This window comes from Macaca thibetana, chromosome 8 (genome assembly GCF_024542745.1).
Source record: "Macaca thibetana thibetana isolate TM-01 chromosome 8, ASM2454274v1, whole genome shotgun sequence".
NCBI classification, from domain to species: domain Eukaryota; kingdom Metazoa; phylum Chordata; class Mammalia; order Primates; family Cercopithecidae; genus Macaca; species Macaca thibetana.
This window is the reverse complement of record NC_065585.1, coordinates 46,967,525-46,995,496: the sequence shown is the minus strand read 5'-3', so window position 1 is coordinate 46,995,496 and position 27,972 is coordinate 46,967,525. Positions and strand designations below refer to the sequence as shown.

General features: G+C 45.3%; 2 protein-coding genes across 4 annotated transcripts in view; one reads left to right on the top strand and one right to left on the bottom strand.

Annotated features, from left to right (window-relative positions):
* The window catches only part of POP1 (POP1 homolog, ribonuclease P/MRP subunit), a 43,424-nt gene extending 28,065 nt beyond the window's left edge, over positions 1-15,359 (top strand). For 2 of the 3 annotated variants that reach the window (XM_050801196.1, XM_050801197.1), the window contains exons 12-16: positions 2,183-2,298; positions 4,417-4,608; positions 6,034-6,188; positions 11,587-11,949; positions 13,155-15,359. In XM_050801196.1, the coding sequence (XP_050657153.1) occupies positions 2,183-2,298; positions 4,417-4,608; positions 6,034-6,188; positions 11,587-11,949; positions 13,155-13,809 (1,481 nt within the window). In that variant the 3' untranslated portion in view covers positions 13,810-15,359. The remainder of the gene's footprint in view (positions 1-2,182; positions 2,299-4,416; positions 4,609-6,033; positions 6,189-11,586; positions 11,950-13,154) is intronic. The other variant, XM_050801198.1, reaches the window with a different exon arrangement.
* The window catches only part of RIDA (reactive intermediate imine deaminase A homolog), a 319,353-nt gene that overhangs the window by 44,629 nt on the left and 246,752 nt on the right, over positions 1-27,972 (bottom strand). The gene's annotated exons all lie outside the window — the stretch shown is intronic.

The following is a 27,972-nucleotide window of genomic DNA, read 5'->3' as shown; positions in this document are numbered from 1 at the left end:
TCCTCCCACCTCAGCCCCCCATGTAGCTGGGATTATAGGCACGTACCACTATGCCTGGCTAATTTTTAACTTTTTGTAGAGACAGGGTCTCACTAAATTGCCCAGGCTGGTCTTGAACTTGTAGGATCAAGTGATCCTCCCAACTCAGCCTACCAAAGTGCTAGGATTACAGGCATAAGCCACTTTTGCCAGACCTATCTATTATTATCTTTTAGAATATTTGAAGATGAGGTAGTACTTTCCTGGGTCTTTATACCATAAGTATCAACTATCTCTTGTTTGCAGCTTAGTCTGACTAAAATCCCAATCATGACCCCAAATGCGTGGCAGTGCTCCACAGGAAAGCACTCTGGGTACCCAGGCTGTTGGAAGTGGCGCTTGACTGCTCCTAGATAGGCCATGTGAACCTGCAGCACATAGCACTGTGGCTTGAGGATCTGATGGTGGTTATCTCTGTGAGGAAGAGCAGTGTACTGAAGCTGCTGTGGCTTTTAAAAATTTTTTATTTTGCTTTATTTTTTTTGAGACAGGGTCTGGCTCTGTCACCCAGGCTGGAGTGGAGTGGCACGATCTCAGCTCACTGCAACTTCTGCCTCCTGGGCTCAAGCCATCCTCCTACCTCAGCCTCTCAAGTAGCTGGGACTACAGGCACACACCACCACACCCAGCTAATTCTTGTAGAGACAGGGTTTTGCCATGTTGCCCAGGCTGGTCTTGAACTCCTGAGCTGAAGCAATCTGCCCGCCTTGGCCTCTCAAAGTGCTGGGATTATAGACATGAGCCATTGTGCCTGGCCTGTTGTGGCTTTTAAACAGTTTTTAATCTCAGATCTTTTCATCAACTTAATTTTTTTCTAACTTTGTTCTCCCTTAAAATCTGTCACACTATGGCCCAATTGCTCCCAACTTATTTTTTACTAGCCATCAGACCCATGCAGGCAGGTATGTGCCTTTGAGTGATGTTTCTTTGTGGACAGTTTAGAACCATAACCCAAACTCAAAAATTGTCTTTTTTTTTCTAATGAAAATTCATCAGTTCAACAAAATAAGATTTGGGAGATACTTTTCCCTGGGGATTAAATGACTGCATGTAGGAAGTTCCTTCTATCAATATAGAAGCTTGTCACTGACAAAGTTTCTTCCTCTTTCTGCTTGAGTACTTGCTAGAATGGTACAGCTTATTTAAAGGGATAAAATACTATGTATCACTGAAAATATGCTTATTTTAAAGGGATGAGGCTGGGCACGGTGGCTCACACCTGTAATCCCAGCACTTTGGGAGGCCGAGGCAGGTGGATCACTTGAGGTCAGGAGTTCGAGACCAGCCTGGCCAACATGGCGAAATCCTGTCTCTACTAAAAATAGCAAAATTAGCCGGCAATGGTGACACGTGCCTGTAATCCCAGCTACTTGGGAGGCTGAGGCAGGAGAATCATGTGAACCTGGGAGGGGGAGGTTGCAGTGAACTAAGACTGTGCCACTGCACTCCAGGCTGGGCGACAGAGTGAGACTCTGTCTCAAAGAAAAAAAAAATGGATGCAAAAATACATTTTACAGAAAGGAATAAGTAGTTCAATATAAATAGGTTATCAGAGACTTAAAATAATGGGGCAGAAGAGAAGATGATGATATCTGTTGGCTCACCACCATTGGATGAGGAATGATACACAAAGCCCTGAAGCCAGTAGCTGAAATATGACATGTATTTATAATACGGCATATTATTATTTAGAGATGGAGTCTTGCTATGTGGCCCAGCTGGACTTAAACTCCTGGTCTTAAGTGACCCTCCCCCCTTAGCCTCCCAAGTGGCTGGAATTACAGGTGTGCACCACCATGCCTGGCTTAATGTGCCATAGTGTTTGCCTTTGCAGTGGCTACTAGAATTTGATTATCTTGCATGTGGAATTAGGCAGTTTTTTGGAGGCAATTTAATATTGTGATATTTGCATCTTATACATGAAAAATCAATACCAAAGAAAACTGCATAGGAGCCTTTGCTATGTCATAGACTGTAAAACTGACTATAAGAATAACTTAATTTCTTGTCAAGTAAATTCTTCTAAACTAAGTAAATGCCTATGAAATATTGTTTTGTAACAAAAGGCCTACTGCCAACGTTTGGAGTTTGACTTCATTGATCTGAAGGATGTGGTTTGAAGGCTATTTCTTTTCCCTCTTAGATAATGAGAAAGTTAGACAGCTGCTTCTGGAGGGTGTGCCTGTGGAATGTACGCATAGCTTTATCTGGAACCAAGATATCTGTAAGAGTGTCACAGAGAATAAAATCTCGGATCAGGTAACTAATTAGTGTAAGGATTATTGGTAAAGTCATGAATGACAGGTTAAATATATCATTCTAGAGACCATAAAAAGTTATTTCATACTTCATAGAATTCCATAGACTTTCTTTTGTTTTCAAACAAGTTGTTGATCCCTGACTCATGATATGTACTGTGATTTTCTTCTGTTCTTAGAGATAATCTAAGATTAAGGATAGGGATATAAGAATAAGGATCTTATCTGTTATCCAAGGATAAGAATCTAAGAATAAAGATACATACTGTGATTTTTTTCTGTTCTTAGAGATAAAGTAAGAATAATCTCTAGAAAATGTTAATACAAAGACTTTTTCTTGAAATGATGATCTCATGGTTTAAATACGTTTTTCTTTTATTGTTTTCTTTTCCCTTAAATGTTCTGTCTTTAATTTTACTATGATTGGGGAACTTCCAGGGCCAGACATTGTGTGAGATGCTGGGATAGATGACTTAGATGTGGTCAAAGAAAGTACAGGGCACTCAGGAAATCTCTAGAAGGGGTACTGAGCTCAGATGAGAAAAATGAGGCTGGCCTCCTGGATGGAAGAGCAGGCATTTGAACTGACTCTCAGATGGGAGCCAGAAGTCACCAGACTTCTTGGAGGCAGAGTCAAGGTTTCAGTGAAGATAAGATTGCAGGAAGTGAGAAAAGCACGTGCAGGAGCCCAGGCAGAAACCAGGAAGACTCTCCAAGTGGATCAGGAGCTAGGAATCAGAAACGGGGTGAGAAATGAAGCTGAAGACACAAATGGGGCTAGAGCATGAAAGACCTTGAAGCCTTTTAAGGATTTGGAGATGTGGGACACCCTTAAAGGTTTTAAGGTTGGCCATGACATGATGAGATTTCACACTGGCAGCAGTGGGGGGTTGGAGATGGGAGGTGAGGGAGCTGGAGGGAGACTGTGGGTTGGATGGCCTTAAAAAGACCTTTGAAATATTCAAGTATGACATGATGGGGGCCTGAATTGTGGCGATGTGGCTGGAGTGGAGAGGGTGAGGTTTAACGCATATTCCTGGAAGGTGAAATTGACGAGGCTTGGTGGTTGGTTGGAAGATGGGAGGTGAGAAAGGAGGAGGCGTGTCGATTAGGTCCTGATATTCTAGCTTGGATTTAGGATTTCAGCTAAAAGAGAGCCAGAGCCATGTCTTACTTGCTCACTGATGTATTTCCAGGTTCTAGAAAAGTGTGCGGGACATAGAAGTGCTCAGTAAATATTTGAATGGCTGAATAAATGGAGTGTGTGAATTGTGGTGTCATTCAGCTAGGTGGGGGATACAGGAAGAGAGCAAATACAGTGGAAGGGTGATGAGTTCAATCTTGAGCTTGAGGGGCTGTGGGACTTCCCAAGAGCAGAGGTCCAGGAGGCAGGTTTCGATCCCAGAAGGAAAAGTCAGGGCTAAAGAGAGATAGTTTGGAATTACTAACACATAGATGGTAGCGGAAACTCCGAAAGTGAAAAAGAAGATTGGACCTGGCTTGAAGAGCGTTCATGAGGTAGCAGTTAGACTATGGCCTGGAGGCAGTCTCTTGCACAGTTTTTTCTAAACTGAGTGATAGCCATCTTACCTACCTGTTAATCTCTTTTTACAGCTCCAAGAAAAGTCTGAAAGGATGTTATCCACCCCCTACATTCCCCTTAACAATAATTTTAACCATCTTCTATTTTGATTCTTTAAGACCTGGTGGGCAATTTTCTCAAGAGCCAGTGCATTTCTCTAGTTGCACATCCTTGAGAAGGTGTCACTTAATTGTTTATACCTTTTTTACTTCATGACACCAAATCTTAATCAAAATCAATGTAAGGACAGAATATCAACATACAAGATTAATCCTGATATAAGAGATCAACAGAATGAATGCTGATAATGAATGATATAAGACAATTTGGCATTTCTACCTAAATACTTGTATAGAGGAAAATATCTGTAGGAGGAATACCTTATACTTAAAATGGCTCACATTTATTTATTGAGAATGTTTTTCTCTTACTTTTTTAAAAGAGCATTTAACTTTCTAAAGCTGCTTATAGGGAGACCCAGGAGGATCTCCCAGAAGACTAGGGCTTTTGGTCTTGAATTATTTTCTTCCACTTTAGGATTTAAACCGGATGAGGAGTGAATTGCTGGTGCCTGGGTCACAGCTTATTTTAGGTCCCCATGAATCCAAGATACCTATAATTTTGATTCAGCAGCCAGGAAAAGTGACTGGTGAAGACCGACTAGGCTGGGGAAGTGGCTGGGATGTCCTACTCCCAAAGGGCTGGGGCATGGCTTTCTGGATTCCATTTGTAAGTGACTTTTTGATTCTAACAGTTGCAATATTTAAAATAGATTCCTAATAAATGCTAAGTACTCAAAATGTTCCAGACTTTATGTACAACTTAGGAGGAATTGAGTGGTATATTTCTGCCCTTAGAGCTATAGTCCCGGATATAAGATACTTCATACATATAGTTCCTGGAGCCAGGTTCTCATTATAAGACCTGTGCTGACATATCGTTAATTGTCAAGGTTTTTAAAGTGACCTGATTTTTGAATAGTAGTGGCAACAAAAATGTCTAGCTATTTGACTTGAAGAAATTTGTTATAGTTTAAAAGCAAAGGACTTAACTTTTACAGACAGATAGAATACTTTTTTTAAAAAATGTTAACTATAACCCTATACCCCTATTTATCAACTGCAGCTAAAAATTTTATTAGAATCGAATGTGTCTTTTTTTTCCTGGTTATTTTAAATATTACTTTCAAGGCTGGGTGTGGTGGTTCATGCCTGTAATAATCCCAGCACTTTGGGAGGCCGAGGTGGGCAGATCACTTGAGGTCAGGAGTTTGAGGCCAGCCTGGCCAACATGGTGAAACCCCGTCTCTACTAAAAATACAAAAATTAGCTGGGTATGATGGCTCCTTGGGAGACTGAGGCATAAGAATCCCTTGAACCTGGGAGGCGGAGTTGCAGTGAGCTGAGATCACACCACTGCACTCCAGCCAGGGTGACAGAGCGAGACTCTGCCTCAAAAATGAAAATAAATAAATATTACTTTGATCCTAGAGAGTGTAAAAGGCATGTGAGACTTTTAGATTCATGCCGGTAATTAATTTTTAGCATGCCTAGTGCAAGGACATCCAGTTAATCATTCAGGAGTAGGAATATTTAAAAATAATCCTACTTAATTTTTTACTATGAGATGCTTTCAAGCATACAAAAAAGAATAGATGCTGATGTAGTGAATGCCTGTGTGCCATTTACCCAGCATCTGGCTTAAAGAAATAAAACACTACAGATGCATCAGTGCACCCTGTGTACCTCTCTCCAGTTTCATTTCCCTCCCTCCTTTTAAAATAATCACTCCTCTGATTTTGATGTTTGCTGCTACCATGCATATTTTTATAGCTTTATTGAAGTATGTTTGTATCCCACAATAAAATAACTATTTAGACTTGACACGTTTTTAAAGTATATACCTCACTGTATATATGATTTTGCAACTTGCTGTATTCACTTGGCATTGAGATTCTTTTCCATATTTATTAATGAAGCATGACGAAGCTCAATTTCATTCATTTTTACTATTGCATGGTAATCCTTTGTGTGTATTTCTATCCATTCTCCTTTTGAGGGGCATTTAGGTTGTTTCTCATTTTCCCCCATATAAACATTAAGCAATTGACTTTAAGTTGGTAGACTGACAGTATCTTTTTGACATTTCTTTTAGATCTATCGAGGTGCGAGAGTCGGAGGGTTGAAAGAGTCTGCAGTGCATTCTCAGTATAAGAGGTCGCCTAATGTCCCAGGCGATTTTCCAGACTGCCCTGCCGGGATGCTGTTTGCAGAAGAGCAAGCTAAGAATCTTCTTGAAAAGTACAAAAGGTAAGAGACTGGCTTCTCTAGTTTGATAATGTATTAAGGAGAAGAGAAGTGCCTGCTTATATTGGTATCCCAAGCATTAGGATGGCTTTGGTAATTCTTATTATCTAACATGGAGTTTTCATAGACTTTTCAGTGAGTTCAGCATTACTGAGAAATAATTAAGAAGATATTACTTAAGTGAGGAGATTGTCTTATGTCTGTTTGGCTTTTATAGGCCCATTTTGGTTATAAATCCTTTTGTTTGTTATTTATTTCTATCAATAATAATGTACACTTAAACTTGGACATGAGTCTCAGACACTTGTTAATAGATTTCTACTACCAACCCCTCTCTCCCTCCAAAATGGAAATTGTGTTTTTGAAACGTATTATAGAAGTAATATATAGTTATAAAATTTTAATTAAACTATGAAAATATATAAAAAGATAAATTGGTATAGACCTGCCATCCAGAGAGATAAGTACTGTTTGTTTGTTTGTTTTTTGAGATGGTGGTCTTGCTCTGTTGCCCAGGCTGGAGTTCAGTGGTATGATCTTGGCTCACTGAAACCTCCGCCTCCTGGGCTCAAGCGATTCTTTCACCTCACCTGTGTAGCTGAGAGTAAAGGCATGTGCCAATGTGCCTGGCTAACTTCTGTATTTTCTGTAGAGATGGGGTTTCACCATGTTGCCCAGGCTGGTCTCAATACCAGTTTTCCATGGATGCACCCGCCTCGGCCTCCCAAAGTGCCAAGATTATAGGTATGAGCCACTGTACCTGGCCAAGCACTGTTTTTATATCTTAGTACCTATCCATTTAGACTTTTATTTTTTCACTGGAAGTGTGGCCAATGAGGGTCATGATTTCCTTTATATTACAAAGTATATTCTAACATTTGGAATTTGTTGCCCCCTAAATTGTAGGCTCCCAGAAGCACAGAAGCTCTCTCTCTTTATTGTGGCATTTGCAGTGTCTAGCCAGTGCCTGGTGCACAGTAGGTCTTAATAACCTTTATTTGTTGTCTGATGAATGACTGGTTGAATATTGTAGTTCCTTGATGGTGAGGTTCATGAGGACAGAATTGTGTTTTCTTGTTCATTGCTGCAACCATAACTGTAGAGACAGGCAGTCTGCCTAGCTTTTTTTTGGGGGGGTGGAGTTGGGGGGGACAGGATCTCACTCTGTCACCCAGGCTGGAGTACAGTGGCATGATCATGGCTGACCACAGCCTCCACCTCCCGGACCCAGGTGATACTCCCACCTCAGCCTCCTGAGTAGCTGGGACTACAGGTACCTGCCACCACACCTGGCTAAGTTTTGTATTTTTTGTAGAGATGAGGTTTTGTGATGTTGCCCAGGGTGTTCGTGAACTCCTGGGCTCAAGTGATCCACTTGCTTTGGCCTCCCAAAGTGCTAGGGTTACAGGCGTGAGCTACCCTGCCTGGCCTGTGCCTGGGTTTCAAACTGTTTGCGGAGTGGTGGATGAATGAGTGACTAGTGATATATTCCTGGATTGCTAGCTTACCAGCTCTTTGAGGGCAGCAATCACATGTTATACATCTTTGTGTCTCCCATAGAACGTAGTTGAGAGGCTTCTATGTGTTTGTTAAATAATAGTTGACAATAATACTTATTTCTTACTCTTCAGAGCTTTTTATGCATGCAAATTTTCCATAGATACACATATTTTTTTAAAGAATGGTATTACATACATTATTTTGAAACCTGCCTTTTTCGTTTAACAATATGGTATATATAGTTTTACCATATCAAAAAATATGACTCTAAACCAAGTATTGACAAACTTTTTTGGTAGAGGGCCAGATGCTAAATATTTTTGGCTTTGTGGAGCCTTTGGTCTCCATGGCAACGACTCAACTCTGCCATTGTGGCTTCCAAGCAGCTGCAGATGACATGTAAGAGAACGAGCACGGCTGTGTTCCAATCATGCTTTATATATGGACACTCAGATTTGAATTTCATATAATTTTCATGTGTCATGAAATATTACTCTTTTGCTTTTTCAGCCATTTAAAATTGTAGAAACCATTCTTAGCTCATGGGTGGTACAAAAACAGACAGCAGGCCACATTTGGCCTGTGAGTCAGCCTGCCAGCCTTGCTCAAAATGTCACTTTGAATGGCCGCATGCAATTGCAGTGTGGATGTCCTGTAATTTATCAGTGGCTCTTGAGGTTATTTCTGATGTTTTGCTGTGTGTTTCTGTGAACATCTTCCTGTGTGCATCTTTATATATTTGTCTCATTTATTCCTTCATTTAACATACATTTCTTTAGCACCTACTGTGTGTCAAACACCATTCTAGGTGTTGGGGTGACAGCGGGGCAAGGCAGACAAGTCTGTCTCTGCCTTCATGGAGCTTATATTCTTCTTTTATTTCTTGAGACAGGGTCTCGCTCTGTCACCCAGGCTGGAGTGCAGTGGTGTGATCATAGCTTACTGCAGCCTCCAACTCCTGGGCTCAAGCAATCCTCCCATCGCAGCCTCCTGAGTAGCTGGGACTGTAGGTGTGCACCACCACTCCTGGCTAATTTTTAAATTTTTTGTAGACAGGGTCTCGCTTTGTTGCCCAAGCTGGTCTTGAACTCCTGGCCTCAAGCAATCCTCCCACCCCAGCCTCCCAAAATGCTGGGATTACAGGAATGTGCCATTATACCTGGCCATGTAACTTATGTTCTTGATGGAGGCACAAGTTTCTAGGCTGGTTGGGGGTACCCAGGAGATGGGAGGGAGGCTAAAATGTAAGAGCTAAGTCCTTGGACAAGGAAGAAGGGGTGGGATTCAGGGCACAAGTAGAGGAGGCAGTATCTGTTGGGATTGAGTGCAGTTCTTCTGAATATAAGACTGTTAGACTGCCACTGATGCCATTTAATCTGCTTTTATTTCTTTGGCTATCTTCCAAATAGATTTACAAACAGTTCTGACTCTTTTTTTTTTGAGGTGGAGTCTCGCTCTGTCACCAGGCTGGAGTGCAGTGGCATGATCTTGGCTCATTGCAACCTCCGCCTCCCAGGTTCAAGCGATTCTCCTGCTTCAGCCTCCCGAGTAGCTGGGATTACAGGTGCCTGCCACCAGGCCCAGCTAATTTTTGTATTTTTAGTAGAGATAGGGTTTCACCACCAGGATGGTCTTGATCTGTTGACCTTGTGATCCGCCTGTCTCGGCCTCCCAAAGTGCTGGGATTACAGGCATGAGCCACCGCGCACAGCCCTGACTCTTAATCCTATTTTCCAAACCACTTTCTTTCTGTAATTCTTAAGTTGGCTAGTTCTTCTTCCTCAGAAAAATTAATATAAGACTGTTAGACTGCCACTGAAATCTGAACATGGATTTATTTAGCTAGGTTAGATTCTGCGGTGGGGGGATTAAGTAGCACACTCCTGATTGTGACTGTCTTCATGAAAAAAGAGGCACAGCTATCAGCCAGCAGTAAGACGGGGGAGAGAGGCTGTTGGAGATTTGAGGAGAGAGGAATTGTAAGCAGTTTCTGGGAGAGTGGACGGTGGAATTGAGAGGAGAAACATGGGATCTGTAAGATGTAGAGAGCGCCTATTTGAGATTTGTGTTTATAAAGGAAGACCATTCAGGACCATTTTGAGTTCTTCCTCAGCTGTGCTCTGCCACTCGGGCTGGCGTGGGGTCATTGGAGAGTCAGCTGCGCCCAGGCGGACTTTCCAGTGGAGGGAGTGGGGGCATTTGTAGGGGAGGGATGGTGGTGTGAACCATGGAGTCTAGGCTGATGAAGAGCGAGGCGGCTGCTGCGAGCCGCCGGGAGGTGCTGGTGTAAATGGATGGTTGGGGCATTGTTGTGGGAGGGTAAGTGGGTGGAAAACAGGAGGCATGGCTCTGAGAGTGGGATACTGACGTCGCGGTTTGAAGCTGGAGCAGGTGTTGGCAGTGACCACACCTAAGGTATGAGCAGCGAGTGGGTGCTTGAGGTGGGGTGAAGTAAAAGATGCGAAGTGAGGGTGGGAAGGTGACTGGTGGGGTATTGGAAGGATGATTTAGGCAGATGCTGAAGCCACTGGGAGTGACAACAAGAGCCATGGTGGCACAGGGGAAGGCAGAGTAACCGTCAAGATCATTCATTGCAGCCTTGTTTGGAGGAACAAAAGCTTGAAGACAATCAAAATGTCCTTTCGTAGAGGACTGTCTAAATCAATAAGGGCATATTCATTCAGTAGAATAAGAGACAAGATACACAGCCTTTTAAAAAGAAAGAATGAGGGAGCTTTCAGTACTGGCATAAAGTAATCAAGATATTTTGTTAAGTGAGAAAAGTGAAGTTAAGCAAAAAGTACTGTATCTAGTATGCTGCTATTTGTATAAAAATAAATAAAAAGGAAGAAATATGTACATATCTGCTTGTATGTACATAAAATGTCTCTGGAAGGCTATGTAAAAAACTGATAATGATATTTATTGTTTTTGTGGAGGGTAGCTGGGTCACTGGAGGTCAAGAGTAAAACAGTAACTTCATGTAACCTTGAGCTTAGTGTATAGGAAAATCGTGGTGCAACTCCAGGGGCACCAGTTCCTTGTAGCTTTCAAGAATGAACCCCCTGGTGTGGTTCAGTGGCCACATGGGGCTACATTGTTTATTGAAAACCAGAGAAAACAAAAAAGCTTGGCCAGTAGAGTTGGTTGTTATTATTATTTTATTTATTTATTTTTGGAGATGGAGTTTTGCTCTTGTCACCCAGGATGGAGTGCAGTGGCATGATCTCAGCTTACTGCAACCTCTGCCTCCCGGGTTCAAGTGATTCTTCTGCCTCAGCCTCCCTAGTAGCTGGGATTACAGGCACGTGCCACCACACCTGGCTAATTTTTTTTTTATTTTTAGTAGAGACGGGGTTTCACCATGTTGGCCAGGCTGGTCTCGAACTCCTGACCTCCGGTGATCCACCCGCCTGGGCCTCCTAAAGTGCTGGGATTACAAGTATGAGCCACCGCGCCTGGCCTATCACTATTATATTTTGAGACGGAATCTTACTTTGTTGCCCAGGCTGGAGTGCAGTGGCGCGATCTTGGCTCACTGCAGCCTCTGCCTCCTGGGTTTGAGTGATTCGTCTGCCTCAGCCTCCCAAGTAGCTGGGATTATAGGCACCCTCCACCATGCCTGGCTAATTTTTGTATTTTTAGTAGAGCTTTCACCATGTTGGCCAGGCTGGTCTCGAACTCCTGACCTTGGCCTTCTAAAGTGCTGGGATTACAGGCATGAGCCACTGAGCCCAGCCTATTATTCTTTATCATATGTTTCTTGGAAAGCTTGTGTGTGTGTGTGTGTGTGTGTGTGTGTGTGTGTGTTAAAATAGAGATGCATTATAATGGTTATAATTATTTCAGTTTTGCAGTCCTAAATTGTTCAACATTGGTTCTCCTCTGTGTTTTTCTTTAGACGCCCTCCCGCAAAACGGCCCAACTACGTTAAGCTTGGCACTCTGGCACCTTTCTGCTGTCCCTGGGAGCAGTTAACTCATGACTGGGAGTCAAGAGGCCAGGCCCATGAAGAACCTTCTGTAGCTTCATCTCCAAATGGTAAGGAGAGTGAGCTAAGAAGATCTGAGGCGCCTTGTGCTCCCATGCCTAAAAAACCTCATCAGCCATCTGATGAAGTGGGCACAGCCATAGAGCACCCCAGGGAGGCAGAAGAGGTAATGGATGCAGGGTGTCAAGAATCGCCAGGGCCTGAGAGCATCACAGACCAGGACGCCAGTGAAAACCATGTTGCTGCCACAGGGAGTCAACTCTGTGTTCTCAGGTAAGTGTCGGTGACTTCTGGGTACATTTTGGATTATTTATTTTAATACTGAAGAGGCTACAAGATATAAGCATCATCACTGTTTGTTTATGCAAAATCCAAGGGAATTTATAGACTTTCTGAAAGGGAAAGCCAGTCTTTCATATTTCATAGAGGGCTCAGGGAAACAGCTTAATAATATTTGATGTAAGGCATGATGCTAATTGATGAAATGATTTACAATATTGTCATCAATAGATCTAAACCAAGGCAGTTTTTTTTCTGACATATTTTATGCAGTTTGAGCAAGGATTCTTTGCTTTAAATCACCAAATTAGATTTTTTCTAGTTCCTTTTGTATTATATGGATTCATAATAGAGTAGCAACCAGTTAGATGTAATATGGTCCTAGCCAGAGAGGCTACCAGATACACTATGTTCTCCTCTCAATATTGCTGCGGGTCAGGTTCTGCTAATCAACAACCCTGCATTCTGTGCTTTGCTCTGATTTTTTTTTTTTTTTTGAGATGGAGTCTTGCTCTATCGCCCAGGCAGGAGTGCAGTGGTGTGATCTTGGCTCACTGCAACCTCTACCTCCTGGATTCAAGCGATTCTCCTGCCTCAGCCTCCCAAGTAGTTGGGACTACAGGTGCATGCCACCACGCTTGGCTAATTTTCACCATGTTGGTCAGGCTGGTCTCAAACTCCTTACCTCATATGATCCGCCCACCACTGCCTCCCAAAACTGCTAGGATTACAGGTGTGAGCCACTACGCCTGGCCTGTGCTATGATTTTTAAAAAGTGCTTATCCCTCTAGTCTTGTGCTTACTTTTCCATATAGTAGCCTCTTAATTTCCTATCATTCTTTCTTACTTTACATGTAACTATTGTCCCTTACAGTTCCTTTACTCATTAAAATCTTAGTGCCTCTTTATTTTCACCCTCACTGTGATTACAATCCTAGATTCTATTTCACTGTCTTGTTTTGCCTGCCTTCAACTTCTTAAACCTTTAGTCCCTGAGTTTCAGAATGGCAAACACATAAAAGGAAAAATATCAGTACTAAAATGTACTACAGTGTATTTCTAATTTTTTAAAAATTGTAGTTTTGATTCTTATATAGTATAAAAGAATCAAATTAATTCTAGCAGTGTCTAATCTTCTGATTGTATGTTTTTTTTCTGGAACAAAATATCCTCAAACGTATGTCTCCAACTTCATGTAGGAGTAGAAAATTACTGAAGCAGCTGTCAGCCTGGTGTGGGCCCAGTTCTGAGGACACTCGGGGAGCCCGGCGAGCTCCTGGCAGAGGCCAGCAAGGATTGACCAGAGAGGCCTGCCTGTCCATCTTGGGCCACTTCCCCAGGGCCCTGGTGTGGGTCAGCCTGTCCCTGCTCAGCAAGGGCAGCCCCGAGCCTCACACCATGATCTGCGTCCCAGCCAAGCAGGACTTCCTCCAGCTCCGTGAGGACTGGCATTACTGTGGGCCCCAGGAATCCAAACACAGTGACCCATTCAGGAGCAAGATCCTGGAACAGAAAGAGAAGAAGAAAAGGGAGAAGAGGCAGAAGGCGGGATGCGCCTCTTCTGATGGCCCAGTGTGGGAAGAGCCCGTGGCTGGGCAGGAAGCTCTGACTCTGGGGCTGTGGTCAGGCCCTCTGCCGCGTGTGACGATGCACTGCTCCAGAACTCTCCTAGGCTTTGTGACTCAGGGAGATTTTTCCATGGCTGTTGGCTGTGGAGAAGCCCTGGGGTTTGTTAGCTTGACAGGCTTGCTGGATATGCTGTCCAGCCAGCCGGCGGTGCAGAGGGGCTTAGTGCTACTGAGGCCTCCCGCCTCTCTGCAATATCGATTTGCGAGGATTGCTATTGAGGTGTGAACGTGCGCTTATATCCCAGCAGGGCATAGATAATACGTTATTATTGTCTGCCAAGTTTCACATGTGGAGAGTCTGCTTCTGCTTCAAAACATCATGTGAAACTCCTTGGAAACAAGAATAAAAAATTATGTATTATGCAGATGATAAAATGTTTACATCATTCCAGTAATGTCATTGATTTCCATCTTTCCCTGTCCTTGCTGTAATACTTTTAAATTATTGGGCCAAAAGCTTTGTATTATGATCTCTTGGTCTGTGTAGTTGTGGCTGAAAATAATTAGAAGCTCTACAAGTTATCATCCCCCTTTTTTGTTAGGAACAAAGGGCTTGTCAGGTCTATTTGAAAAACCTTGTAGTCATGTGATAAGCAACAATAGATGTTTAATGATTTCACTGTTACAACAGAAGACAAGACAAGACGCTTGGCCTCTGGACATGAAATATGGGCCCCTGATGGGCCACATTCAATTCTGTACTGTGATTACCATGCTGAACAACTCAAAGGGAGAAATCATGGACAACTGATTGCTACCTGTTTTCAGGCAGGCAAAGTTTATGGCGACAGTGCTAGGCTGGAATTAGAAAGGGGGGGTCTATGACGTGGACTTCCTGACTCTTTGATCTCTTTGTTGTTGACCAACACATGATCCTACTAGTTACTTAATTTTTTTAAGTAAAAAAATTATTATTGTTTTGTTTCTGCAAAGAATTTCTCAAAGCCATAGAGGAGCATTTCTCAGATTGTGTTCTATGAAATGTGTCACCCCCAAAAATAAGAGATTCCAAGGTCAGGTTGATATGGAAACTCTGGGTTAAAGTTAAGCATTTCTTTATGAAAGGACTTCTGGAAACTTCCATGTGATACTGTACATTGTTGATCTCCAGGAAGGGAATGATAGTGTATAGTATTTTCTAAATACTTTGATTCCTAAAGTTCTCTTACAAGGAGCACTTTGTAGGACCAGTGTTCTTAGGAGCACGCTTTGGGCAGTGTGGCTGTGTAGTGCATAGCTACCTCTGCAAGGTGATAACTAAGCCGGCAAGCTGCCTTTCGACATTCATGCAGTCACATTGTCCACCTGAGATTCTCAACAGGGTATAAAAGAAAGGTGTTATCCTGCCCCACAGGAAGAGTGGGCTCAGTGTGACTTTTTTTCTACGAATGGAGAAACTCAGTGCTCATCTACTTTTAGTTGCCACATATGGCTCACTCATAGCCTTGGTCCTTAACTTTCCTGCCATAAATTTCTAGAAGAGCATAAGCGGGATTTTTTTCTAAAAATTGTAAATGTGCAGTTAGGCATTATTTTATGTAAATGCATTGGGTTTTTACTGTAGCGTTTGGCAGTAAATGGCTTTGGGGATGATGAGGTGGGGAAGGATACGGCAGGTGGTACAGTAGTCAGAAAGTACCTGCCACCAATGAGATGTCTGATGCTTTGCCTCTCACCATGCCTCTGAATGTCTTTGGATCCAACCCAGATGAGACCGAGAAAAACCAGTGTAACTACGTGGCGCCTGTAAACAGAATAAATGAAAATGTCACCTGATGTTCAGTTGTGAATATTTATTGGACCATTCCTTATTTGTTTTCTGGGCTCTCAGTCACCTCATTTGTGGCTGAGCTCACTCGATGACAGAAGTCTGAGTGTGCTGCGGGGTCACCTAACCTCATTCTGTGCAGCCCTGCCCTCATTATAGAGGACAGGGCACGTTTGCAGCCACTCTGCCTTGTGGGTGGTAGGTCAAAGAGCTGTGCACCAGAAAGATAGACTAGTATTTCCCAAAATGTATTCCTGGGAGTACTAGTCCCTGCAGCTGTTCCTGGAGAAAAGTGTTCTATGGCTAAATAAATTTGGGAAAAGCTATATATGGTATCCTCCTATTGCGATTCACAATGAATAATTGTATAGTCAAAGCTCTGCAAAGCTCTTTAGGAAAGAAATCTGTCTTTCAGACCCCACACACGTACCTTTTTTGGTTTTTGCATACCTATTGTCCAGAGAAAACTAGTTTCACAGAAGATACTTTGAAAAACTAACAGAATCTGCAGAGGCAGTAAAGAATCCATGTTCCTTATGAAAAAGACTGATAGGGGAATGGCTTACTTTCTGGCAGCTGAATTGATTAGCATGTTGATCTTGATCCTTCCAAGTGCCTGCCATGCTGTACTAGAGCTGCGTAGCTACCAAATAAGCACAATGTGGCCCTTGTCCTCTTGTTGAGGGAGCAATGCTTTTAGGGTTCTTGAAGCATCCTGACCAACATGGTGAAACCCCATCTCTACCAAAAATACAAAATCATCCGGGCATGGTGGCGCATGCCTGCCATCCCAGCTACTTGAGAGGCAACGAGAGTGGAACTCTACCTCAAAAAACAAACAAACAAAAAAAGGTAAGAGTTGTGAGCTGAACACTTATAGACCAGCTATGCACTTAAGTTCTGTAAGAAACAATGGATTCTTTTTGGTATTTGTGCTCTAGTAACATTGGTCATATCAGTCATCCATATTCATCATAAAACAATTAGAAAATGAAGATAAGCAACAACAATAACAAAATTTGAATCACCTGGATTTTCACCAGCCAATGTAACTAGTTACCTTCTGGTATGTATCCTAGATGTTAAGATGTATGTGGATAGCTTTCTTTTAATAACATAAGCCATTGCTTATGTCAACAGCTATACAATACAAGTGCAGCAAAGTGCATATTACCAGTTTTTTTTATTGGTGCTTGACGGGCAAGAGCTTTAAGGATAATGCTCCTTTTTTTTTTTTTAAATGGGAATTTACTAGGTAACCACCCATCATGTACTAAATGTAGCATTGCCGTCTTGGCGGCCACGTGCCTTGCGTGAGTTCTTTCTTCCCAGCCAGTGGGAGGTGAGGGGGGCAGTTGACAAGCTATATGGAATCCCTTGTAGTCTTAACTGGCCTACTCGTAACCAGCCGATCTGAGGCCTGGGGAGCACAGAGATAGGTCCAGGACTGAGCTGCATTAGCAGAGAATACAAAGCCTGTAGCAATTGTGGGCCACTCAAGCAGCAACCCGTTACACAGCGGTTCTGGTTATTGTAGACCTCCTGGGGACATAGAGGAGTACAGGTGCTGCCTTTTCTTTGGCAACAGCAGCTTCCAGTCTTGGCTGCGTTTTTTAAAATTAATTAATATATTTATTGATGACAGAGTCTCACTCTGTCTGCCCAGGCTGAAGGGCAGTGGTGTGATCTTTGCTCACGGCAACCTCTGCTTCCCAGGTTTATGCAATTCTTCTGTCTCAGCCTCCCAAGTAGCTAGGATTACAAGTACATGCCACCATACCCGACTAATTTTTGTATTTTTTTAGTAGAGATGGGGCTTCACTATGTTAGCCTGGCTGGTCTCAAACTCCTAACCTCAAGTGATCTGCCCACCTTGGCCTCCCAAAGTGCTGACTTTACAAATGTGAGCCATCACGCCCGGCCTTTGGCTGCATTTTACAATCACCCAACAGCCCAAGCCGCAGCCCAGAAATCAGTCTTGGGCTGGGCCCAAGGATCAGTATTTATGAGCTCCCCAGGCCATTGTGATGTGCTGCTCAGCTGAGAATCGCCGCCTTAGGAGGTCTGGGTCTTGGACCCTCTGCACCTTGGGGAAGTGTGACTGAGTAACAAGGCCGTGGAAACTCCCGGGTCTGTGGCAGGCCTGCTTGCCATCATGAAAAAGTACGTTTCTGCAAAGTCAGCTCACAGGGTCTGTTGACTGCATTGTGAAGCGTCCAGGTGGGAACGTAATGAGAGCGTAGTGTCGAGGGCTGGGTGGCCCAGAGTGGGGGCTTCCACCTGAGGAAGAGGCCTGGTCTGAAAAAGGAAACAGCCTCATTACTTGTGTAGCCATCTCTACCTGAGAATATCAAATAGGTGTCTTGTTTTTCTCTTGATGAGTATCCTTCCAGATCAGCTGTTCTCAGCCTTGGCTGCACACGGGAATCACCTGCAGGCTTTCAAAGCACCGGTGCCCAGGGCCCACCCTCCTGGGATGAAGCTTTAACTGGTCAAGGGTGTGAGCTAGACTGGGGGGTTTTAACAGCTCCCAGATGATTTGCAGCCAAGATTGAGAACCACTCTTCCAGACTTTAAAAATGAACTTCCAACATAAGTAATTAAAGATGCAGCTTATCAGTAATGGGGACCCTGAAGCAGGGCGTGGGGAGCAGATGCAGCTGTCTTGAGGGGCACACAGCTGTGATCAATGGCCCCGGTAGGGGCCTGCTAGAGTTGAGCACGTGGCCAAGCTCATATCAAGGCATTTTCCCTTCCCCCGTGTTTTGAAAATTTAATCAGATATTGTTCTGGAGGAGCCCACCCTAACCATTTGTGTGCTTTCACTTGGGAAAAGTTTACAAACATGGAACTCCCCTCGTTTCTCTCTCCAGTCCCACTGCGCCCCTCTGGCCTCACTCACTGGGCTCTGAACATGCTGGCCTCAGCTCCTTGAACAGCCAAGCTCTTAGCTCCTCCACAATTGTCCATGTGGAGAGGCTTTCTCTGCCCACCATTTATTTTATTTTATTTTTTATTTTTTGAGACAGGGTCTTGCTCAGTGTCTCAGGCTGGAGTGCAGTGGCGTGAACACGGCTTACTGTTGCCTTGACCTCCTGGGCTCAAGCAATCCTCCTCCCTCAGCCTCCTGAGTATCTGGGAGCCACACATGCGTGCCAACACACCCAGCTAATTTTTGTATTTTTTGTTCTTTTTTTTTTTTTTTTGAGACAGTCTCGCTCTGTTGCCCAGGCTAGAGTGCAGTGACATGATCTCAGCTCACTGCAGCCTCTGCCTCCCGGGTTCAAGTGATCCTCCCACCTCAGCCTCCTGAGTAGCTGGAATTACAGGCAGGTGCCACCATACCTGGCTAATTTTTGTATTTTTGTAGAGACAGGCATCTCACTATGTTGCCCGGGCTGGTCTTTAACTCCTGACCTCAAGTAATTCGCCCGCCTGGGGCTCCCAAAGTGTTGGGATTATAGGTGTGAGCCACCGCACTGGCCTTGCCAATACTACTTAAAATAGCCTCTTCCTGCTTACATTACTCTATATCACACAATGGGTTTATTTCCTGACATCACAATATAAAACAATTCTTTGGTTGTTTACATGTTTATTGTCTAGTCCATTAGAATATGAGCCTCATGAAGGTGAGACCATGTTTTGTTTAATTAGTGTTGCACCCCAGGTGATGGCACAATGCTTAACCCATAACTTGTATTTAATACCTTTTTGTTGAATTGATGCATTAATCAAAAATGGTGTATGTATTAAACTTTACAGCTAATACTCTTGTAGGCCAGGCACATGTTGTAATGAACAAAGGAAACCACTAGGTGGTGCTAAGACCTCATGAATAAACAGCCCTCTCTGGAAAAAACATCAGCTGAAAGCACAGTTCAATGGTCTATGTCCTTGGACTGGGGGAGTTTATGAGGTCACTTATCAATAAACATTCCCCCCTTTTGGGGCAGACTCATACTAACAGAATCTTAGTTTGAAAAGGATTCGTGATTTTTAAAGAGGTGCCTAGAAAAGGAATAACTTTAGGGTGGGCATGGTGGCTCACACCTGTAATCCCAGCTACTCAGGAGGCTGAGGCAAGAGAATCGCTTGAACCTGGGAAGCAGAGGTTGCAGTGAGCCGAGATCATGCCACTGCACTCCAGCCTGGGTGACAGAGTGAGACTCCATCCAAAAAAAAAAAAAAAAAAAAAAAAAAGGAATAACTTCAAAAGCTTTATCCAAAGAATGAATCCCATCCACATTATCCCCAGGAAGTCTACCCCTCTCCATCACAAGCTGAATGCCTCTGATGATGGGGAGCTCATAACTTCACCAGAAGACGCCATCTCCTCTTTGGCAGCATACCGATGGGTGAAATGGCCCTTCAGCTCCAGGTCAGTCCTATCTCCCTGCATTCTTACATCAGCTAACAATGAGAACCACCCACTTATTTTTATGAGGTTGGTTTTTAACCTTTTCTCCAGGCCAAATAAGCCTTGTTTCTTTAGCTTTCCTTCTCTTGCTTCCAACGTCGCACAGAGGACCTTAAATTATTTTTTGGACACAACATAATTTGTTATCAGAACCCTGCACAGCTGCAGTGAGCCTCAGGCAGGGGCTGCAGCTTTAGGGAGAGCCTCTGGTGGTCTGGGTCACTGTGGGCCGGCCGTCTCTGAAGTCTGCAGCCCCCTCCTTCCTCCTTGTTCTGCAGGATTTAGCCACTACCACTGGAGGGCATGGGTTAGCCAGGTTTTTCTCTAAAACAGAGCCTGGCATGGCTTTCGTGCAGGGAGGCTGGGAAAGTGAACTAGAGAAGGAGGAAAGCCTATCCGAGTATGCATTGTGAGCTGGTTACCCTTGGAGGCAACTGGGGCTCCATCCCTCTGGGGACAGTCTGATGAACGGAGTGCTTTGTCTACAGGAGGCCCGGGAGAGGAAAATCTTTATTTACCAGCTCCCATTTCTATTGCCCAAGGGTTCCCCTAGGGACTGTTCATTTCCGCCAGATTTGCACAGGTGCTAGAATGGCTGGGCCTGCTCAGTGAGCATCTCACAGAAGGCAGGACGGGAAGCCCCAGGGGCAGAAGACTAGGGGCAGCTAAGGCAAGGTGCCCTTGGCCTACACCTGTGCCCAGCCAGTTGCTGCAGCAAGGGCTGAGCACAAAGTGGGTCAAGGGAATGAGAGACTGGATAGGTGTTCGGCACAGGGCCCTCAGAAGACAGGGGGATTATTTCCCGTTGCAACTTGTGGAGCCACATTTGTCTGTGTGTGTGTGTGTGTGTGTGTGTGTGTGTGTGTGTGTGTACACTGTATACACAGGGTGGAGGGGTGTCTGGAGCCACACCTCTGTGTGTGTGTGCACGTGCACACCTGTATACACAGGGTGGAGGGGTGTCAGGGAGTGCCTCATGCGCACCCTGGAACACAGGCCAGAAGTTGGCATGTAGACTCTAAAGTTGATCTTGCCAAAGAGTGGGGTAGTTACAGTTCAGCTGCCCAGCAAGCCCTCAGTCCCAGGGGCCCGTGCAGAGTTCTAGTTCCCACTGCACACCTGCAATGATCACTAGGAAACAAGCCCCAAGACTGTTGTCTGGTAAGAAAATGACCAAGTGGAGATTCTGGGGCTGGCTTTGAAACCAGCTTTACCATCATTCTTAGTTTTTTTTTGGGGGGGGGGTTGTGGGGAGAGTCTTGCTCTGTTGCCCAGGCTGCAGCAGTGGCACAATCTTGGCTTACTGCAACCTCCGCCTCCTGGGCTCAAGGAGTCTTCCTGTGTCAGCCTCCCGAGTGGCTGGGACCATAGGCGTGAGCCACTATGCCTGGCTAATTTTTGTATTTTTTGTAGAGACAGGGTTTTGCCATGTTGCCCAGGATGGTCTCGAACTCCTAACTCAAGCAATCCTCTTGCCCTGGCCTCCCTCCAAAGTGCTGAGATTACTATCATTCTTGATCAATTAGCTTGCAGCTTCCTTTCAGCTCAGCTCCCACTCACGTCATTTTTTTTTAATCTTTCAACTCAGCAGTTCTCCTCTCGACTTCCCTTATATATGCTCCTCAGTTTATCTGTTTCTCAGTCAAGTGAGGGAGGTTGGAGAACAGTCTGGACACTTCAAGTATGGTTTTAGGACCAGCAGCATCAGCAACAGAAATGCAGAATCCCAGGCCCCATTCAGACCCGGAATAGAATCTGCATTTGTACAAGATCACCAGGTGGTTTGCACGCACAGGAAAGGTTGGGGAGCAGTGGGCCAAGTCAGTGGTTTCCAAACCTCATTGTCATCAGAGCACTTGGGGAGCTTACTAAACTCACAAATGCTTAGTGTCAGCCACGAGAGATTCCAGCCCAACTAGGTCTGTAGGGTGGCCCTGAAACCTGTGATTTTTATTAGGCTCCCTATGTGATTTCATGGGATCATGTTTGAGAATCACCAGGAAAGATACTCTTTTGAATTTTTTGTCCACTTGTAAGATTCTGATATTTTTGCCAGAATTGACTGTTCACAAATTTGAATGTCACTCTTTTTGGGTGTTATGAATTAGGGCATAAAGTTTTAATTTTTTTTTTTTTTAACATTGAGATCTGGATGACTGTAGGCCTTTTCCTTCTTTCTCTCTTTCTTTCCTTTCCTTTTCTTTTTTTAAACAGTGAGGCCTAGCTTCCGGTTGCTGAATATTGAATATTCTGGTCAGGAACTTGTCTTTCTTCTAACATCTAGCAGCTGCCCCTTTACGTAACTTCTGGGTATTTCACATGCCCTGTAAGCTCCCACGGCATCACACTTCTGCAGGGACATATAAGTTCTGCTGGAGCCTGGGATGGCATTTTGCCGCCCTCGCTCAGCCGCTAGGCGCTGGAGGGGATGTTTCTGAGACACCCCGTCCTGACTGTCTGTGTGGCTATTGACAGATGAGGCCTGGGGGAACTGCAGAAGTCAGAATGTGTTTTCTTCTGGTCTCGGCATCTTGGGGCCATTCCTGTCCCGATGCGTCACCCCACACAAGCCTGAGTGACCTTCAAGAAAGTAACCTCGATCCTTTGCCCTGGGAGCCTTGGCTAGGGCATCAGGAGGCACCCCCCATGGCTGGGCATCATAAGGGGAGAAAAACTTGCCGGATGGGGCACTAACTGGCCTCAGGGAGCACGGGGCACTTCCAGGTGAGCAGAGAGAGGATGAAGACTTCAGAGGTACCCCCACCAAGCTGAGGCGTTAGAACGTATTGGAGGCTCCAAACCAATAGAAAGCCTTCCTTAGAAGGTCCTCCTGAAGTGGCAGGTCCCCTGCAAAGCCTAAGTAAGTGTCTCCTCCCATACATTTCCTTTTTGAGTCACTGATTGCTTTCTGCCTGTGAGGCGCTGTAGAGCTCTCTTTGTGGAGCTGGGAGAAAAGGTAGAAATTTCTTCTTACCCAGGGCAGAGCATGGCTCCCACAAACACTTGTCACTGGCTCAGGGGCACCCCCCACAACGCGAAGCAAGCGGCAGCCAAGGGGAAGCTGGCCTTCAGCATGGGGCCAACATCACTCACAGAGCTGCCTGGCTCTGCCCCTCCACCCGGAGGCCAGGGGCAGGGGTGGCTGCGGTCTGGGCCTCCACCTCACTCCCAGGCAGAATCTGCGGATCCTCCCCTAAGTCTGGAGGGCACTGGGGAGTGACTGGAGGGGAGTGTCTGTCCCTACTGTGGTGACCACAGAGTCAAGCTGGGAACAGGGACAGCTAGGGTTCCCCAAACGCCAGCATGAGACCCCCTGCCTCATAGTTACCAGTGCTTCCTCAGCCTCCGTCTCCCTGAGTGTGAAGAAAACACAGTTGTTCCACCAGCGTGGCATTTGGAATGGCTTTTAACATTTTCAACGGCTTTAATCAGTCATTAGGAATGGAAGACAGGGACGCTGGCCGAGTCTTCCCTACACAGGCTCTGACTTGTCCTCAGGCAGCTCAAGGGCAACAACAGCTCCCCGCTTTGGGGCCACGTGAAGAGTGTCGAGGATTTTGACCCTTGGTCTGGCACAGGAATCTGGTCTTTCTCATCCTGACGTTTTCCTCGGAAAGATGGCCCTGGAGTCCTGATAGATTTATTTCATTTGTTTTTCTCTGTCTTTAATTCTGCCCTGATATGCTGCTGTTATTTTCAACTAGAGCACCACCCAAGCCATTCATCTTCGCCTAGTTAGGCAGCTATGAAAGGCCCGTGATTACGTCTACCGATTGGCCCGCTCTTGTTTGAAACATCAGCCAAAAGCAAAACAATGAAACATAGGCACACAGCCGTCCCGCACCCAGAAAGGCGTGGGTACACCACGCGGGCGCTCTCCTCTCAGCTGAGAGGTGGCAGGGAGCAGTGACCTCTCCTCCCACTCTGCCCTGGGTCAGCCTTTGGAGCCTGGGCAGGTTGAATTCTTTTAATCTGGCCAGCGAAAGGCCAGGCTCCCCGCCCACAGGGCTCTGCGCCTGCGGAGCTCCTGGCTCTGCGTGCAGCGTTTTGGGCACAGTGATTCAGTCCCCACTGGGGATTAATGCTAATCTCCTGTTCACATGATCGAGTTAAGAGTTATTCTTTCCATCTGTCACGCGCCGGGGCACAGTTCTGGGTCCTTTCTTCCTCCTCGGAGGTCTCTGAGGCCACATGGTGACACCCCTCGGCCATGGATGTCCACAGAGTGGTGGTGGGCAGCTTCCCCACAGGGCACCTGAAAAGCGTGGGGAGGGACTGGTGTGGGGCTGAAGGGCCCCGGAGCAGGCATCTTGACCCACCCTCTCCCTCATTTTGTCAAGGAGGAAACTGAGTCCCAGAGAGGGGGTATCACGTGTCCAAAGTCAGCCAGTCACACCACTGCGTCACAGCAGGGCCAGAACCAGAGCCCAGACCTCCTAACAGTGCTGGGTGCTTCTCAGGACAAACTTTTTGTCTTTTTAGTTTTTTGTTTGTTTGTTTTGTTTTGTTTTTTCTTGAGACAGAGTCTCACTCTGTTGCCCAAGCTGGAGGGGAGTGGCACAGTCTTGGCTCACTGCAACCTCTATCTCCTTGGTTCATGCAATTCTCAGGTCTCAGCCTCCCGAATAGCTGGGATTACAGGCTAGCACCACCACACCCAGCTAATTTTTGTATTTTTAGTAGAGACGGGGTTTCACCATGTTTTTTAGTTTTTTTGTTGTTGTTTGTACAGATGGGGGTCTTGCTATGTTGTCCAGGCTGGTCTCCAACTCCTGGACCTCAAGAGATTCTCCCGCCCTCAGCCTCCAACTGTGCCTGGCTGAACTTTTTGAATAAAGCATTTTTTTCCCTCCCGCAGAAAGAGGGTCTGACATCCATAAGGGAAAAGAGCAGTTTGCTGTCTTGGACTTGCACTGTGTCTCCTCTCTCTTCTCTCTTTTGCCCTTCCCAGTTTTCCCGCAGCATTCTGCCCTCTGCATCTTCTTTCAGGGGACTCCTGGAATGTTGGCAAGCACCAAAAGGCTTGGCTTCAAGCCCATCGTTCCCTGACTGAAAGACCTCAGGCCAGTCCCTTCCACTCTCTGAGCCTCAGTGTACTTGTCAATACAATGGAAATATTAATGTTTACCTCACTAACCTGAAGCAAGACTCTGATGGAGTAACAGAAGCATAGGTGCTTTGAATTTTTATTTGTTGAACACTTACTATGTGCCAGCCATGGAGCCTTAGCTTATTTTATATGAATTATGTCTTTTAATACAGCGATTCTGGGTTCTATCATCCCCATTTTATAGAGAGGGAAACTGAGGCCCAGTGGGGTGAAGTAGCTCTGCAGGGTCCGAGCTAGGGAGTGGTTGGGTTGGGCTCAAACCCGTCTCTGCCAGCATTCTTTACCAGCATGCGCTTCAGTAAGGGGTTAACACGTCCTGTCTTTGTCCCTTTCTCTCACGTGTGGCTTGAATTCTCATTGCCACCTCCCACTCATAATCTGACAAGCGGGGCTTAGGATGTCAGGACCCAAATAACCGTAGTGAAGCAGTGCCTGGACATTGTTGGAGACTTTATAGAGGGAAGAAGGTGGGCTGAGGATTCCAGCCCTGGAAGGGGTGACAATGGCGGGAGAGCGGGGCTCCACGGCACTGTCCGGGAAGGTGCAGTTGCCAGGTGTGACCGCGGGGTGGCGCGGTGCACCGGCGCCCGAGTTCGCAGACTTCCAGGGAGAGAAACCTCCATGCAGCCCAGGGGCTGACGTGGATGCCACCCTGGGGTGGGTATTGAGTTTTGTTTGTTCCAAACTGCAGCCCAGCATGAGACCTGTGTTCCTTTCCATCCAACAGGCGTTTGTGGGGACTCCAGGCGCAGCCCAGGCCCTCGGCTCAGGGAACCCAGGGGACTACATGACCAGGTCTGTTTCTGCCTCTGGGAGCGCACATTCACTTGGGGGACAGTGGCAGACGCCCCCCCACACACTCCCTTCTAGATGAATACGAAGAAAGCAGGGCATTTTGCCATAGCCTTAAAAAAGAAAAAGCTCGCATTTTCTGTATCGAGAGTAAATGAGACCTTCACGCTTTCCCAGACCCTCACCCCTATCCCTGGAGCCACTCGGAGTGACCCAGCCTCAACAGAATGTGGCGTCTGAGAATCCCAGGCCTTCCTCGAAGGTTCTAAAAACCTGCTACACACATCCACCATTCATAACCAATCTCCCCCATCTCCCCTGGGGCACCCTGGCTCATTTAACCTGGCAAGCTCTACTTCTTCCTCAAAATGCTGCTCATCCCACCCTTTTATAATGTAGCGTTTCCTGAATCCTTTGGAATGAACTGCCGCCTCCTCGGTGTTGTATATGCTCCCGCTCCTGGAATTGTGCATTTACCACGTATGTCAGTTTCCACATCTGCCCTGCAAGAACAAAATGTCCCTGAGGACAGGGTCCCTGGGCTTGTATCCCCAGCACCTGACACAGGGCCAGGCTAGTAGAGCGTGCTTATTAGGCGCTTGTCCAATTTTAAAAATTGATACATAGTATTTTTGCATATTTATGGGATACATATGCTATTTTGCTACATGCCTAGAATGTGTAACGATCAAGTCAGGGTATTTGGGCTATCCATCACCTCGAGTATTTATCATTTCAATGTGTTGAGAACATTGCAAGTCCTTACTTCTAGCTCTTTTGAAACAAATATAGAATACATGGTTGTTTACTGCAGTTACCCCACACTACTTGGAGAATGCCCACATGATTTTTAAGTTATTACCTAATTCAGTTCTAACAAAAACTTGTTATTAGATTATTAATGTACTTGCTATTATCTACATTATTATTACTATTTTTTTAATCCCAGAAGATTATCTGCATATTTTATAGATGAGGCAATGCTAGTTGCTGCTAAAGAGAGATCCTGAAATCTCAAGGGCTTAACACACTCAGAGGTTCTATCTCACATCACAGCCTGCATGAGTTGGGCAGCCTCCTTCCATCTTCATGCTACTTCACCTAGAATGCATGTCTCTAAGCCTCCTGGTTTAGTTTGCTTGAGCTGCTGTAACAAAATACTATGGACTAGGTGGCTTAAACAACAGACATTTATTTCTCACAGTTCTGGAGGCCGGGAAGCCCAAGATCAAGGTGCCAGTAAATGTAATTCCTAGTGAGGGCCCTCTTCCTGGGTTGCAGGTGTCCTCACATGGCTGAATGACAGAAGACTCTGGTCTTGCTTACTCGTCTTACAAGGGCACTAATCCCGTCATGGGCCCTACCCACTAATCTCATCATGGGGCCCTACCCTCATGACCTCATCTACACCTAATTACCTTCCAAAGGCCCCACCTCCAAATACCATCACATTACAGGTCAGGGCTTCAGTGTGTGAATCTTAGGGGACACAAACGTTTAGTTCATGACAGCTGCCACTACAAGAGCATGTGGGCACTAAGTTGCCCCAGCCAGAAGTCACTTCTGTTCACAATTCATTGGCCAAAACTAGCCATACTGCCCCAACATAAAGACCAGGGGGACTGAGAAACAAGAAGCACAGGCATAGTGAGTGGGCACCATCCAACTCTGCCACGAAGCCACACACACCGGTGCATACCTGCCCGTATCGACAAATGCACACGTATCCACACACATATACATACACAAAGGTACATACCTATCAATCATGCCCGAACACATGTAATAAGTACTATAATGACCTACGTAGACACATGGAGTCTGCAGAACATCATGTGTCCAACAAAAAGCACATGCAAAATAATCTCCCTGTGAGAAGGGCTGCATTTCTTACAGAAGATTTTTTTTTCCACCATTATTGGCTAAGTTGTATGCTTAGGACTGAAAAAAAAAGATGTTTTTGGAGAAAACTTAAAGAACAGCAGGCAAAAGCAATGGCAACAAAGAAGAGATGATAATGTTCTCTCTGGTTTTGAGGATAATAGAGTTCTGGAGGCAAGCAGTTCTTGGGCGGTTCACTTAGAGAGCAGCGAGACATAATCTTCGCAAGATTTCCCTTGAGAGCCAGAGACAATTGTTTTATTTCTTATAACTATTTAGCATATATATAGAAACAAGAGAGGCAGGCAGAGGGGATGATACACCCACTGCCTCACCGCTGCTTTGTGGCGCCAAAGCTGCGTGGGTGTTGATGCCGCCGCAGAGGTTAAACGCGACTTTGGGGAGGTTACTTGATGAC